This window comes from Chelonoidis abingdonii, chromosome 1 (assembly GCF_003597395.2).
Source record: "Chelonoidis abingdonii isolate Lonesome George chromosome 1, CheloAbing_2.0, whole genome shotgun sequence".
In the NCBI taxonomy this organism is placed as follows: Eukaryota; Metazoa; Chordata; order Testudines; family Testudinidae; genus Chelonoidis; species Chelonoidis abingdonii.
Window position 1 is genome coordinate 147,928,618 of NC_133769.1, and position 16,958 is coordinate 147,945,575.

The following is a 16,958-nucleotide window of genomic DNA, read 5'->3' on the forward strand; positions in this document are numbered from 1 at the left end:
TAACAGCCTATTGTTTTTTCTACCTTTGTACTTACAACTTTGAAACTGAAGATTAGAAGCTTACAGATAGAAAAGATCCCCTCTCATAGCTGAGAGCCAGACAAAGACACAGACCCAAAAACATCCCTCCCCTGAGCTTTGAAAAATCCGCTTTCCTGATTGGTCCTCTGGTCAGGTGTTTGGTTCCCTTTGTTAATCCTTTACAGGTAAAAGAAACATTAACCCTTAGCTATCTGTTTATGACAAAGCCCCTTCACACTTGGATCCTGCCTTGCTGAGCCTGCCTGCCCACACCTGGTGAACCTGGCACGGAGGGGCAGGGCCTAGTGGTGTTTCTGGGGCAGACCCAGTCCTTGTGCTGTGTCAGGGTTGGGTGCAGCCTCGCCACTGAGTCTGTGTCCCAGGGGAGAGGAGAGCGGGGAGCTGCACAGTGATCTCCCACCTCTGTGCAGCCAGTGGCCTGTTCTCCCAATGCCGTGCTGGAGTCTCCACATTTATCTGACAAATAAAATTGTTAGAATTTTAAAATATAGTGTTCAGAATTTTAAATATTTTGGTGCAGAATGCCCCTAGGAGTAATGGTATTTGTTTCTGTATTTGGTGTAGGTCCTAGGATATAGGAGAGACAAGGTGGGTGAGGTAATATCTGTTTATTGGACCAACTTCTGTTGGTGAGAGAGCCAAGTTTTCAAACCACACAGAGATCTTTATAAAAGATCTCTCTCACCAAAAGAAGTTGGTCCAATAAAGGTTATTACCTCACCCAGCTTGTATCTCCACAGGGCATGGCAGCAGTTTGTAAAGCATGTTACAACATTTGCCTTGGTGGTGAAGCAAAGGGACTGACCCATCCTGTGGGCATATAGGTCTTGAATCATCAATCCTCTTCTGTGGGTAGGCAAGTGCAATGATTCCCACACAGCCAGGAGTATTCCTAGGAGGGATTTTCTATGGATAAGATATGTCTGGAATATGGAAAGTCATTTATCTTGGGAGTTAGAGCTGATCGACAAATTATTCACAAACGTGCCTGATATCTGTAGAGAATTTTTCTTTGCTCATGTTTGCACCCCTTCTTACTCACTTTTTACAAGCATATATTATCATTATTTGTATTACCATAGCACCCAGGAGCGCAAGGCAAGGGCCAGGACCTCATTGTGTTACACGCTGTACAAAGACGTGTGACAATCAAGTTTTGTTCTATGGACATTTATGGCAAACTAATTTCAGACCCATAGTAATGATTCATTGCCCATTGTTATGGGGTACGGACACCCTTTCCAAACAACTGCTCTTAACCAAATGTTGTATAGGCAGCCTTAAGACTCATCTCCAGGAGAACAACCTCTGCGCTTGTGTTCAGTTCCACAGATCTTCCCCATGCCAGGCTCTCAAGGGACCCTCAATTCCACAATGGAGAGGAACATAACAGGTAAGATGTTAGGGTTCTCTATGAAATTCTGTTGAGCAAAGGGGGTGTTCTCTTTGTTTCTATTGAATGCTTATTTTATTATTACTGAACGTAGAGGGCCCACCTGAGTTTGTGAACCTATTGTACTGGGCCAGGAGCACCCCAGCTCACAACGGCAATGTGAAAAAAAAATCAAAGTGGAGCAAAAATGGTCTGCTCAAAAAACGTCCAGTGGCTCATTGCCCCTGGAAACTGATGCCCAGAGTGGCTGCCCTGCTCAACTGCCCCTAGAACTGGCCCTGTACAATTACATGATAAAAGTTTCTGTCTGCCCTGAAGAATTTACTTTCTAAATAGAAACCACAGGATAAGTATTATAAGCCCCATTTAACTGCTGGGGAGCTGAGTCACAAAGAGATTAATTGACAACCACAACTCTAGTGATAATCCCACTGCCACATATGTACCTGATATTGTAGAAAAAAATGCAGTTCCTTGGCATATCATTGTATTATTGGACCAATATAATAGCAAGGGGGCAGAATTTCCTGGACCGCTTTAATTCTGAATTTCCCAACTGTGGTTAAATCCTTAAATTTGAGAGTGTATTAGAGAAGAAGGATGTCCCAATGGTTAAGATGCTAGCCTTGGACTTGGGAGAACCAAACTCATGTCCTTGCTCTGCCAGAGCCTTCTTGTGCAACCTTGGGGAAGTCACTTAGGGTACGTCTACTTACGGGATTATTCCGATTTTACATAAACCGGTTTTATAAAACAGATTGTATAAAGTCGAGTGCACGTGGCCACACTAAGCACATTAATTTGGCGGTGTACGTCCATGGTCCGAGGCTAGCGTCGATTTCCCGGAGTGTGACTGCTGGGGTAGCTATCTTCCATAGGTATTCCACAGTTCCACAGTTCCCCTGCCCTTAGAATTCTGGGTGAGATGCCAGTGAGCTCTAGATGGCAAAAAATCATTGTCGCGGGTTATGTCTGGGTATGTTGTCAGTCATTCCTTCCTCGCGGGAAGCAGGCAGACAAGTTTTCACGCCCTTTTCCCTGGGATTCTGCCCTGGAGACACCAGTAAGAACGGAACCATGGAGCCGTTCAGCTTTTTTTTTACAGTCCTGTATGTGTTACTGGGATTGCGGGGACAGGGGCCAATACTCCAGGTTACACAGCTTGCATTCATTGCTTTTGATGATAGCTCCAGAGACGGTTACCGTTGTTCTTGTACCGTCTTGCTGGGGGTATTGGCAATGAGATGACGGTATCTGTCCCTCTGTACTGTCTTGCTCTATTATGGGTGCCCTGTTGAGATTGGCCAGGGGGTTGCAAAAGCAAAATGGGAATGGGACTCCCTGAGTATCCCTTCTTTATTGGTTTTCTAAAAATAGAATCAGTCCTCGCCTAGAATTGGGGCAAGTGTACTAACAGTCTATGTCTTGAATCTCACGTCGTATCAGAGAAGCACAGCTGCCCAGTCAGATCCCTCTGCGAAATTAATGAAGCTTACATGCATTCACGGGGTGGGGTGCCCTGCAACAACCCACCTGCTGCTTCCCTCCTCCCCCACCTTCCTGGGCTACCATGCGTATGTCCCCCCCTTTGTGTCATGATAGTTAATAAGAATGGATAAAGAACCACAGTGATTGTTAGTGAGTTAAAATGAGGGAGAGCCTCCGGTGACCAGTCTCCAGACAAGTAGGACATTAAGCGGTGTGGGGACGAAGAGGAGCCCCAGCTCCACTGCCCTATTGATAGTCCAGGCAGTACAGAATCTTTTCTTTCACGCATGAAAAGAGAGGCTGATGAAGCTCACCCCAGTTGCTATGATGGAAGATGGTACCAGCCTTTTTCGTCCCTTTCTACTGGGGCCTCGACCAGGGAATCATTTCCTATTTTACCCCCGGGCGCTCCCCCCGGGCACCCTCATCTCAGGTCCTAGCCAGGGATATTCATGCAGTTATTCAAGCATTGGAGGCACTCACGGTGAATAACAAAACGGTTACCATCCTACTGCACCATCTGCCACCGGAGGGGGAGAGGAGCGAATACTGCGCTTCACTGCTGCAGCATCCGTCTACCAGCAGCGTTCAAGTAGCATACGTTAGGGTGACACTGAAAGAAGTCAAGAAATGATTTCTCCCTTTCTTTACGTGGGGCGGGGGGAGGTAAATTGTAGGAGCTTCCCTGAAACCACACCGGACCAATTCTACGTGTTGACCCTACAGGACTGTCTACCAAGAATGCAAATACGAGACTTGCTGTGGATAGCTGGAGTCCTCAGTCCCCTCCCTCCTTAGCATCCATTGGTCTCTGGCTCCTGTTTACGCTTGTCACGCAGCACTATGACTGGAGATTTTTACAAAAGGCTTTGGCATTTCATCTTCTGTAACGGAGTGATTAGAAACGATTTGTTTCCCCATTACAGTGATCAGTCCAGTATCTTCTCGTACAGTCCATGCTGGGCTCTTTTTAGATCTTTTGGGCTGCATTTGCCACCCGTGCTGATCAGATGCTCCATTTCACAGGAAATTAAAAATTAAATTTCGTGGGGGCTTTTCCTGTTTACCTTTTGGCCACAGCTCCGAGTTACAGATTGCCCCTGTCCAGAGCGGTCACGTGAGTGCACTGTGGGATACCGTCCCGGAGGCCAATACCGTTGATGTGCGGCACACTAACCCTATCCGATATGGTATTACCGATTTAAGTGGATACTCTCTCGTCTGAGGAGGATTACAGAAACCGATTTAAAGAGCCCTTTATATCGATATAAAGGGCCTCGTAGTGTGGATGGGTACAGCGTTAAATCGGTTTAACGCTGCTAAAATCGGTTTAAACACGTAGTGTAGACCAGGCCTTTGTCTCTCAGTTTCTCACTATAAAATGCAGGTTATTGTACTTCCATACCTCACAGATCAATTGTGAGATGCTCAAATACTATGGTAATAGGGGCCACAGAACTACCTTAAAAGGGTTAGCTTCACCTTTTATATCTAATATACTCAAATTGTTCAGACAAATGACTGACTATGGATTACTTGCACCGTAACTGATACTAAGATTCAGTATTTGGACTTAACCACGTGTATTCTGGATGTGCGTTTGTGATCAAATATCTGTCTAGATGAGGCTCTCATCATTGTATCAGAGAACTTCACCAAACGTTAATGACTTTATCTGCACAACACACCTTTTCAGGTTGGCAAATATCGTTAATCCAATTTTACAAATCAGGAGGCTCAGAAAGATCAAGCTAAGATTTTTGGCTAGGGTTTTCAACACTAGGAGCCTAAAGTGAGGCTCCTAAATCCATATTTAGGTACCTGCCTGATTTTCAAAAGTGCTGAGCACCCAGCTGTTCGTACTCAATGGCCAGGAACTGAATTTAGACCAATGTGTCTTAATCACAAAATCATCCTTCCTCATATGAGCATTTCCTCACAGATACATACGTCTGATACTTTCACTGGAATAAATGATACACACCACTTTGAAAACATCATGGGGATGTGAGTGTGAAGGGGCTTCAAGAGGGATGAACGTAAAATGTTCAGAAGCACCCAAGGCCTAGATTCACAAAAGGCTGTAGATGGTGAGATGCTGAGATGCATCACAATACCTATCTTTTAGGCACCTAGAAAATCACAGGAACAACACTGTGATCCACACAGCCTGAGTTACGCATCTAGGCTCCCTATACAATGAATGAGGCCAGTACACTAGGTGGGGAGTTGCCTAAGATAGCCAATGGGAGATGCTGATGAGATGCTATTCCCCGCCCCTCTTATAGCTTGTAGCTTATGTGTAGCTACTTGCACACAGTATGGCGTGTAGCTGCATGCAGCAGTGAAAGACTCTCGTGGGGGAAAATGGAGAAAGGATCTGATGGGGAGGGGTGGAGGGAGAGGTGAAAGAGACTTTCCACACCATCTCCCTTCATCCAGAGTCTTACACAGCTGCATGTACTTTACATGCTGCCGCAAGTGTAAGCAAGGTCATGAAGACAGGAGCTTAAATCCGTGCTGCAGAACTTTGATAGTGAATAAGATAAGTTGAAGTAAGGCCACCTTAATTCTGAATAAAACTGTCCACCCAGGGATTTAATGCAGTTTAAATAATCCACTTTAAAAGTTAATTTAGATTAACTTTCTGAATGCCTCCATTTAAACAATCCCTTAGGTACTTTTGAAAATGAGACTTAGGCTCCTAAATCACTGAGGTGCTTTTGAAAAATTTATCCCTAACTTCTGTGAAATATTCACAAATGATCTCCCCTGGTATTCAATCAGTACTATGCATTATCAATTCATCTCCAGTTTTAGTTAGTGAATTGTTATTCGTGAATATTTGCCGAAGTGTTTGGACAAACAAATTTGTGGCTGTTTGTCTGAATCACATGGTATCGTTTCTGCTGCCTGATTGGCAGAAACTTTTTAAACAGGATATATAATATAATATATAATATAATATAATATAATATAATAAGAAATATATACAGGAAAATGAACTTGCTAGTTTTATCCATGTAGCTTTTTTTAACTGTTCAACCAGCTCCAATATATAGTGATCCTAAAAATGATTCCAATTTCAAATTGAATTGCTCAGAGAGGAATTGGATTTTATTTTCAGTTCTACAGACTACCCCAGGCCTGCCTAAGACACAACCTGATTTCAGCACAATCACAACTACAGCTCGCGACAGAACAGGTACCTCTGTGGAATTTGCAATCCGATTTAAGATATCAGTTTGATAAAAGTCAAGGAGGACCTAAAGCAGAACCTCATGTCTAGCCCCTCTTTTCTAAAGTTTGGTTGGTGGAGAATAAGGTTCAAATATCTTGATCCAAATTTGACCCTACAGCTTTGTTTTTGATTGAATCCAAACCCTAAAGAGGCCTATTTTCCAGATCCAATTTGGATGCGCCCTTAAAATGGCTAAAATACCATGAGAATATCTGTTATTGGAAGATTTCCACCACTCTAGATGGCAGAAATCAGCCTAGGGCGCCAAAAACACTGGACCCGCTCCTGCTCTCCCACGCCCCCCCATCACACCCCCTGCCGCCCCAGTTACTGGATTTCACTTTCCCACCCGCAGTTGCCCAGCCCCCACGGCTCACCTCCATCCAAGCCCTGGCTCCCCGCCGTGCCCCCCCGTGCCCCCAACACACCTCTACGCCCCAGCCTTGGGCTCTCCCCGCCACCTGCACTCCTCCTTCCGACAGCCCTGGGTCACTTGGTACTCATCTCAGGCAGGTCTTCAGCAGGATTTGGATGTGCAAACACAGCGGATTGGTTCCCTATGGTTACAAAGCTGCGAGTAAAGTGGGACGTTTTAGCTTGTGTGGATTGGAGGATATCTGATGATATTATAAGACTGCCTCCATAAAAGAGGAAATGGAGGTGCTTATTAATCTTTTGTTCACCTTTCTATGGGGAATTTGCCAATGCATTATCACTGTTCCTTAAACAATAAAACTAAAAATGCAATGGCTGTTTTGAATATAAGAGCATTCCGTTCCTAAAAACCACTGGGAATCATTTCTTTGCTCAATTTTATCTACTTTTTTACAGCAATTACGTGGATGCAGTTATATTGTTGATTTGGGAGAAATAAGCAACAGCTTGCCCCCAACTGAGCTTAGCCACTTCTGAATTTTGAGGTGTTCAAATCTGGAAGGCAGGTTGGCTGGGTGTGTTGGAGGGGGGGCCTGTGGGCTCCGCGGGGAAGCAAGCAGCATGTATGAGCAGCGTGCTGGCGTGACGCTGGTAGCCATACACGGGTCTGAGTGGCACGGTAAGGGGCTATGGGGGTTGGAGAAGAGGTAGGAGGTTCCGTGGGGCCACCAGTCAAGGGACACGGAGCAGGGGCGTTGATCGGTGGAGTTAGAGGGGCAGTCAGGAACAGGGGAAAGGGGGTTAGTGGTTCAGGGACAGGCAGCCGGTTGGTAGGCATTGGGAGTCCCAAGGGTTGTTAGGGGACAGTGTTAGGGGTGGGGTCCTGGGAGGAAAAAATGGGGGAAAGGAGCTTATATGGGCTGGGGTCCTGAGGGGGCACCAGGGGACAAGGAGCAGCGGCGCTTAATAGGGTGGGTCCTGGGGGGGCAGACGGGTCCCAGGAGGGGTGATCAGGAGACCCGGGGGGGGGGGAATTGGATGGGTTGGGGTTTCTGGGGGGGGCAGTCGGAGGTACTGGATGGTGGCAGTGGGGGGCTTCCCTCCCCCTGGAGTGTCCTGTTTTTTGAATGTTAAAATATGGTCTCCCTACCATTCACAGCACTCACAGCAGGCTGCCGCATGAGGTCCCCCTCCTTCCTTTCCAGTTAGTAGTGCCCAAGGGAATGCTGGGAAATGTAGTTGTTTCCCTGCTCCAGGGATGGCTCTATAGGTAGGGAGCTAACCAAGGAACTACAGCTCCCAGAGCCCCCTGTTGGTTCTCAGCTCCCCTGTCGCCCCTGCAAATGGACTGCCCCAAGCAGGTGGTTGCTTTGCTGGTGACTAGAGCCCCCCTGACAAAACATTAAACAAACTTAATCTAAAGCCTTTCAGTTTTTGATTGACTAGGAATTGACAAAACAGAGCTATTCCCTGTTGTGTTCTCTGCCCCCTGAACAAGAAGACGTCACTGAAAATCAGCATCTTAAAAGAACCATTAAGGATCTTTCAAAAGAACAGTCCAACCAAGGCTGTTGTAGTAACACCCTTGTTACATCAGGTCTGGTGTTTGTTTAAGGCTGTGTAGAATGAAAGGAGAGCTCCCTGTTTTGCTTGCATGTGTAAGTCAAACAAACCTTGCTTATTTTTTTTCCTTAAAGTGCTCAGAGTTTAGGGGAGAAAAGTGAATGAGATTCTGCTTATACCAGGTGTGAAAAAGCAGAAGGGACCAAAATCTATTCTTGTGCAAAAATCTTTTTTCCCTGAAATCAATAAGGCTACACAGGTGTAACTGTCAGCAGGAATTGTCCTGTGTTCTCATTCCCTTCTCTAATCACATGTACTCAAACTCAAAGAAATCCAATTTTTTTCTTTGATGTATTTTTCTGTACTGGGATGCACAGGCAACAAAGTTATTTCCTCATGCTCAGCCTAGTTCCACAGGCCAGCACATCTTTGTACTTTTAAGGGGTTGCAGAAGCACTGGAGGAAGCTCAAAATGCAATGTTGTAGGTTTCTCCCTCCCCTCTCTCTCACGGATTTTAAATCCACTTCTTTGCAGGCTATGGTAGAAAGACTGGCGGAATAGGCTAAAGGCAGGTTCTGTCCATTTGCTGTTCAATGCATCATGAGAATACCTTACATTTGACTTCTTTTGAGTTTCATTCCAAAAACATAAAGCTAAATAAACCTGAAATTAGTCCTCATTTTTCTGCCCCAACTCAACATAATTTCTTTCCCAAGTGCAAAATGTTGGGTAAGCATGGAATGTGTGGAGTTGGATAGAGTGTGTGCATGTTATGTGCAAGCTTCCCACCCTACTGCTCTGGTACTGCCTGTTTCCCCCACCCCAGTCACTCACCAGTTCTCCAGAAACAGACCCAGCACATATAGACAATGTTGATGATGGGCACTAGGACCTAAAAGACAGTGTCCTAGAGCTGCCTGCCAGCCTCAGCTCTGAAGAGGGACAGAGGGAGCTTCTTCCCTCCCTGACAGCTAAGCAGAGCTCCAGAGAAATCGGGGATGGGGGGAACTGGGGCAGGGGACAATGCCTGCTTAAACTGTACCCACAACTGGCATGGGTTCTCGTGGTAACTGGATTTTTAGTGTCTAGTCACCAGTGTTAACCAGATACCTGGCAGTGCGTTCCTGCAGCACAGGGAGAGGCAGCAGGCTGCCTGCTCAGCTCCTTCCAAGTCACAGGGGCCTACTTTGCCTTTCCAGCTGGCAGGAGCACTCCAGCAGTGGTACATGAAGAAGCTTGCTCTCCCCCACACCCACCAGGTCCCCTACCTGACCAGTGGGGCCTAAAAATAGGAGGGCCTAAGGCTATAGCCTTATTAGCCTAATGGTTAATCCAGCCCTGTTTGTACGCCTATTAGATAGATGCTATAGAGAGGGCTGAGATGGAACTTTTGTTTAAATGCTTACATTCAGGTGCTTATCATTCTTTTTAAAATACATGACCAGGTAATTGGTCATGCTTGTTCCCAGCCCAAAGGTGAATTTCTGGAAGTTTAGTACATTTTATATGGATGTTTCTGAGATATTAGTGTAGGTAAACGGCATTTTTCCAGATTTTTTTTATATTCAGATTACTGAACAAGGAAAGCTTTCCCTTCAAACCAGAAATTTGCCATGGATATACATATGTGTAAATCAATGGAACAATTCTGCCCCCATTACACTGGTGTAAATCCTAGTTAACTTAGTGAAAGTAAGTGACTTACTTCAGATTTATACAGTTGGAAATGAGAGCAATATCTGGCCCACAGAGGGTTGAACCTGTTTATACAAAGTCTGAGTTTAGTCCTTAGGGACAAATTTTGCCCTCACCCATACTCCTTCATTCCCATTGATGTCAAATTCACACACTCACATCCACTCACCCCCACCCCACACAGCTATGCTTATTTAATTGAACCAAACCTCCTCTCTGACCCAAAGCAGCCCAAATTGTATGTATTGGGAGATATTTGAAATATGAATCTGTATCCAATGTCACATCTAGTCTCTTTCTCTATAACGTGCTGACACAAAACTCTAGATGCAAACACTCGTGAGTTTTGGGAGATTTGAGGCCTGGACGCAAAGTCTGCAGCTGGGATGCAGCTCTAATGTCACAGTTTAGGGCAACTGCACTGGTATTTCCCCTCAGAGGTTCAGCAAGGACATCCACTTCCAGGCTTTCGACTCCCCTGGCCCTCACCTTCCTTGGGTGGAGACACATCTCTCTCTCTCTTTTTTTTGGGGGGGGGGCGGGTGGATATTTTTAGGCTGAACAGTTATTTGCCTTTATTGTGGTATTTCCAGCAAAAGACAGACTGCCTAAGCAGACCTGCTTGCTTGTTCTCCCAGAAGCAGGTAATCAGTAGACAACAGGTTTTTATTCCCAGGACGTAGCTTCAGAGGCCTTCCAAGTACCTCATAGGAAACCCACTTCATATGTATTATCCCAAACAGTTTTTTAAAGTTCCTAACATATTCCCAAGGTTCACATTAGTCAGTTTTCTGAAAAAGTTACATAAAATCCTGCAGTAACACATAAACTATTGCATTAAAATCCCACGGGTATTAAACTTAATTCCATAATGTTTCACTTAATTCAAGTAGAAATTCAAATAACTCCCATCTAATATATACATCTAATGCATACATAGTCTAATCTATATATTTAACCTATATAGATGTGACATCTTGAAAATAAAACACATAGGACCAATTTCAGAGATGAGTCAACCAGATTCCTGGTGCAGTTAATGTGTGTGTAACTGAACAGACTGAGCAGCTGCTGATTCAGAGCCAGTTAGACATATCCACAGTTCTGCTGTACTATGGCTGACCTGTAGTGAATCCTTTACTGGCATTTATCCACCTGACCACTGGGCTTCCCTGCCTTTCCAGTGGTGTCCTGTAGGTATTGGAAGGGTAGGGAGTTTTACTGCTGTAAATAAGGTTTTTGCCTCTCATCTCTCTGTGATTTTATAAATTGACTGTCTCTTCATTTCTTTTCAAAATTCTATTTTTTTCTGTGTGGACATGTTCCCTTCTACAGCTAAACCCCTACAGTGGGAGAGGCACCAAGGGAATTACTACTTATTTTCTAAAGCTAAAGAGGACTGGAGTTCCAGCCGAACAGAGTGTGATGACCAGAGCTCGGATCTAGTTGTCATCAGTGACAGAAAAGAGCTGGTAAGATCAAACACTGCTTTGTGGGAATTGAGATTATGCTGAATGCCCAGATCCTCAAATGTACTTAAGTGCCTAACTCCCATTGAAACCTTTGAGTCTCTGAACCTAAGCCTACAATACTCTGGTCTGTAATCAGTCCTTCCCACTGCAGACAGCTTTCCATGACCAGAGTACTGGGTCTCCGTATGCTGTTGGTGCTAGACACAGTCATCTGTATAGCAGTGATTCTGCAACTTCTTCATTATGAGCATCTCTTCCAAAGAAAGACATCCTTTCTTGGGCCCACCTGTCCCCCCAATACCTCAGTCACCCACCATTTTGTTATCAATGTGCTGCATTCTGCAAAGTACCAGGAGACGCCTCAGAGCTTGAGAAAATGCAGCCACAGCGGAGGTCCTGTTCAGAGGCCTCAGAGGAATGAGATACATCTCTCTGATCTCCGATTAATCAAGTACCCAATCATGCATGTGCATCTTTTGACAACAATGACAGAGATTCAGTAACCTAAGGCAAAGTAACCTCACACAATGTGTAAACTAGTGTTTCACGCTCACTGTAAGGCCTCATCTACATTAAGGGTTTAGAGCTACATCAATTTACAGCAGCTGAGGATCTGGCCTTCCAAGTATAACCACATCAAAGGACCTCATTATAGTACAGCTAAGCCTTAGAGGATTAGATTGAACTATTTAGCTTTGTAGTATATAACCTTGGGATGGCATACCCTGCTCCCCTCAGTATCCCTGGATAGCTCTAGTGCCTCACCTCCTCCCCATCCCACCTCACTCCTCTTGGGGTTAATTGCATACCCCAGGGTGCAGAGAGGAAGCAAACTCTGTATTCATCTTATGTGCAGAGGCTGGGATCATTCTTTGTTCTTGTTCAAAGTAAGCCAAGGTGGGGGAAGACTCCTTCCATCCTCATAACTGCATGTATGCAAGCTAGGGGTCAGGAAAATTTGCACTAAAGTCATATCCCAATATCATAGTTAACAACCTGAATTATCCCAGGATTCAACACAGTCACTAGCAAAAAGGTTAGATCCTGTCTGCACTACAAATATTAACCACATTGCAACTACGTCAAGGGATATTTGGTTGACAAGAGGAATGAGCTTAAGTGTGAATTGAAGAGTTATACGCAGGGGTAGAGCATTGGTTTGCAAAGTAATTGTAGCTGGCAAAATGAAGGAGGTAACATTTCTCCAGTTATTCTCAATTCAGATGATAACCTGGTTCCTGGCTCCCACAGCCATTACAGACGCAGTGGTAAGAGACAGATAAAGGAGACACTCTTTGAAGTTTCCTCTCACATTTCTTGTATGTCACTGATTTACCATGCACTTCCTTTCCTTATTAGGAGTTTCTTCATAATAAAACAAGAGATGCTGATTATTTCATTGGACTAACTTACTCAGAGATGGAGAAGAGATGGTACTGGATTGACAAGACAGAGCTTACGAGAAGCCTGTATGTTTCTTCTTTTCTCTCATAGCTAATAAACATAATGGGCCAGAGCATCATTATTTATATGTGTGTGGCTCCACTGAAGTCAGTAGAGCTATGCCAATGTGCTCAAGATGAGAATCTGGCTAAATGAATGTAAGTGAATCTACCAATGCAACTTCAACTTAATTGTGGATAGTACTAGAATCACCCCGTGAAAACAAGCTGTAATTTTGTCAAGTGAACAGTGTTTGCTGAAGAAGTCTGTGCCAGTGTCACATGGGGAGAGGGCTCCTTCAGTCTGGAATTTCATTGAAGCTGTCTCAGAAGAACTGTGTTTGTCATCAAAGTCTGCATTAGTGTCAGACAGAACAGAGTTTTCTCCCTGGGGCTGTTATGGGGAATAATGTTAGCAGATTCTGTGCTTGTGGGAGAAGGAGATATTTTCTTATTAGAGGAGGAACGGGAAGAAGGGAGACACTTGTGTATGCATGTACATGCACAGAAAGAAATGAAAATAAGGATTTAGTTCAACAGTTCAGCTTCCTTTTTGGTTATTTCTCTTTGCCCAGATTTACTCTGAAACCAAAGACATTGGACTATGAAAATGACTGTGCAGTTATCAGAGCTGGAGAAGTGAGTCCTGCATCTTGTCACCAACGAAACCAGTGGATCTGTGAGAAGACATTGAAATAACTCTTATATTGGGAGAGTCCCAGCACAGGTAGTTTGTGGCACTGGAATCCAGCTGGGGCATTTCCCCCTAATCTCAGACACAAATATGCACATGTATTCTCATTTTATAATAAGAGGAACCTTAACATGATCCTGGCCTATGGCACTTTTTATTTTCTATCCACAACAAATTCCCAGACTAATGTATGCATTTTTGACACCATTTCTGGATGCATTTTCATCAGCACATTGTACGAAGAGTAATGGAGGACTTCATTTTCTGTAATAAGGACACTTCCCCAACCTTAATGATTCTATTAGGCATCTGATAGACTGACTTCCATGGAGGGTCACACGGGTTGAAAGGGTACAGGGTGCAAGAACTAGTCAAGGGCCAGGAAAGATCACAGCTCCTACACATGGACTGCTCTCTGCACAGCAGAGGTAGGCATGAAGCAGGACTGTAGCCCTAGCTCCTCCTCCCAGCGTTGTCCAAAAGAATTGGGCCCTAATCCACAAAGAGACTTAGGTATGGCAATGCAGTCCAGTTCAATGGCTAAACTTTAGGTGTCTGGCTACCCAGTGGAATCCACAAAACCTGAGTTGAGCACATAGGCTACCTATAAAATGCATGGGGAGAGATATGTGCCTGAGAATGGGATCCACAAAAGCCCACACACTAGGGCATGGAGCTGTCTAACCAACCACTAGCAGATACTGAGGAGAGGGGTGTGTCCTAAGCCCCACCCCTTTCTGGGTCTTAGGCACCTAAACCCAGGATGGAAGGAGGCTCTTATCTCTGCTTGGGATTCACAGTCTGGAATTGTCTCCTGGAATCAAGCTCTTAAGCCGTTTTTTGCCAGAAATGCAATGGCACATGCCTACATCCATACCAACTGGCTGGGCATGGGGGAAGGGAGGACCTCCTTTATAAACTTTCACCCAGAGGTTATAGCACTCACTTGGGATGTGGGACACACTAGTTCAATTCCCCCCTTGAGCTGAGGTGAAAGAATTTGAATGTGGGTTTCCCACCTCTTTGGCGAATGCCCCAATCGCAGAGCTATAGAGCCATTGTCTTGCTGGCCCAATGTATATTTTGTGTATAAATAATTATGTAACAACTTCAAGAGGCAGGTGTGAGAGAGCTCTATATCAAAACATCCCATAGTCCAGTGGCTAGGGCAGTCTCTTGGAAGACTTAAAACCTAAATTCAGATCCCTTGTTCACATCAGGCAGAGGACAGAACTAAACCAGTATCTCCCACAACATGGGTTATAAGGGCAGTCTCCCTTCCTCCCAGCTACCATTGTGTATAGTTTGGTGTCCTCTGAGCATGCCTCCTGGATCAGGCCTTGCAAGTGACCTAGGAGGGGAAATGCCTATCTTGCCCTGGTGTGAGGATTGCATAGAGGCTTAGGCAAAAGATAGGTGCTTGGGTGCCTGCTTGGAGCAGCAGGGTGCATGCTTAGATCCTTTAAGATTTTTGCAGCAAAAATGTAGATGCCTCCAGGGTTAGGTGGCAGCTGAGCAGGATTTTGAAGATCTCAGTGGTGCCTACATTTTGGACTTTGGGAGCCTAAATTCTTTTTAGAGGCCCTTGGTTATTTGCAGAGCAGGGAACATGGTAAACTCTCATATAGAGGCACTTACATTGACTCCTGGACAGATTGTGCTTTATTATGCTCCTTTTCGAGCACTGCACAGTCCCCAACCCAGTGCCGTAAACACACAGCCTGGCTTTGAATAATTAGATTATTAAATAGTGAGGCATGAAAAACAATTTTGTTACATTAACAGACCATTACCTTCCTGGGCGACTCCTTGTCTATTCTGACTGTATGCTGCTCAGTTCAGGGACCTTCTCTCCTTATGTTTGTAAAGCACTTAGCACACTTTGAGCCCTGTATAAATTCTAATGATAATGGTGTTCTCTTTCTCTGCACATTTGCCAGAAGGCTTTAAAGGCTTAGATCTATTTTTTACTTTAAGTATCCTCTGAACATGCCTGACTGTCTCTCAAGCCATGGTGTTTAGACGTGTAAAAAGGAAGGATATGCATTCCCCTGTTACATAATCAGCTCATGGTTTGCTAACACAGCAAATGAATTACAAAACAGCATGCAGATTTGCAAAACTCAAAGATTCCTTTTGAGAAAGAGCAGTTGACTGTGCAAGTGGAGTAACATCTGTGGTTTTAAAATCAGAAAAGTGCTGCCGCAGGGTGATTAAACAGGGTAGAAGATGGAGGTTTGGTTACTAGACCAGCAGACGTTCCTAACAAGGAGAGATTTCTATGAAGGGATTAATCACCTCACCTAATATTCGTTGAAAGAAAGGAAAGGCAATAGCTTTTCTCCATAATTAATAGACTCACTTTCCATTAAATACTTGATTTTAAACCTCTGCCCTAACTTCAACAAAACTCAGCCAATCCAGTAGAAGTTTCCCATGTGTCCCCAGTAAAGTTTGAGAGGAATCAAACATGGTATTTTGGAGACAGGAGAGTTTGGACAACCAGAGGAGCCCTGCTTTTGAGAATTCTTGTAATTTTTTTTCAATGTCAAGTTTAATTTTTTTTCAACGGAAGCTCCTAGGGTGTGTCTGTTATGAGAAATCCTGGCTACAGAGAGAGAAACAGTGGCTTGAGTGGGTTCTGGGAGCAAGAAGCTCTTGAGTACTTTTCCTAGCTCTGCCATACCGTGAGCACTTCATATATTGTATTTATCCAGAATACAGTAACTCCTCACTTAATGTTGTATTTATGTTCCTGAAAAATGCGTCTTTAAGCAAAATGATGTTAAGCGAATCCAATTTCCCCATAAGAATGTAAATGAGGGGGTTAGGTTGTAGGAAAAATTTTTTCTCCAGACAAAAAACTATACGCATATATATACACACACACGGACACATACAGAGAGTATAAGTTTTAAACAAACAATTTAATACTGGTACACAGTGATGATGATTGTGAAGCTTGGTTAAGGTGGAGGAGTCAGAGAGTGGGATGTTTGCCTTACTATGCAAGTGATGAACTAACAATTGGCTGAGCCCTCAAGGGTTAACTCTCTCACTCTACAAGACAGCAGGAATGGAGGGAGCTATGCACATTTCCCCTTTAAGTGTACTGCCTTGTTAATTAGATCAGCAAGCTGTAATTGCTGCTATAAGCGCCCTCCGTCCTGAGCCCTGGTGTGTCCCCCCTGCTCTATTGAAGATGGGCTAAGTGGCTGCAGGAGCAGGGGGAGGGGGACACCCTGACATTAGCTCCCCCTCTTCCTTCCCTCCCCCCCGCACAGCAAGCAGGAGTCTCGAGGAGTCTCAGCTCTAAGGCCAGAGTCTCAGCTCTAAGGCAGAGGGCAGGAGCTCACATGCAGGGGTGAAAGTAACTTAAAGGACTTGCCGGTACTCCAGAGTCCTGCAGAGGGGGAGGGGCCTCAACCGGAAGTGGCGTGGCCTCTATCAGAAGAGGTCAAGCCTTTAAATCCCAGGGCTTTTAAATCAGAATTTAAAGGGCTCAGGGATTCAGCTGAAGCTAGGAGCCGGGCCCTTTAAATCACCCCCAGC

General features: G+C 44.7%; 1 protein-coding gene across 3 annotated transcripts in view; it reads left to right on the forward strand.

The window, feature by feature from the left end:
- The window catches only part of LOC116827669 (C-type lectin domain family 5 member A-like), a 22,012-nt gene extending 5,724 nt beyond the window's left edge, over nucleotides 1-16,288 (forward strand). For 2 of the 3 annotated variants that reach the window (XM_032785412.2, XM_032785413.2), the window contains exons 3-7: nucleotides 1,367-1,435; nucleotides 6,051-6,128; nucleotides 11,134-11,270; nucleotides 12,630-12,739; nucleotides 13,288-16,288. In XM_032785412.2, the coding sequence (XP_032641303.1) occupies nucleotides 1,367-1,435; nucleotides 6,051-6,128; nucleotides 11,134-11,270; nucleotides 12,630-12,739; nucleotides 13,288-13,411 (518 nt within the window). In that variant the 3' untranslated portion in view covers nucleotides 13,412-16,288. The remainder of the gene's footprint in view (nucleotides 1-1,366; nucleotides 1,436-6,050; nucleotides 6,129-11,133; nucleotides 11,271-12,629; nucleotides 12,740-13,287) is intronic. The other variant, XM_032785414.2, reaches the window with a different exon arrangement.
- Nucleotides 16,289-16,958: the final 670 nt, after the last annotated feature.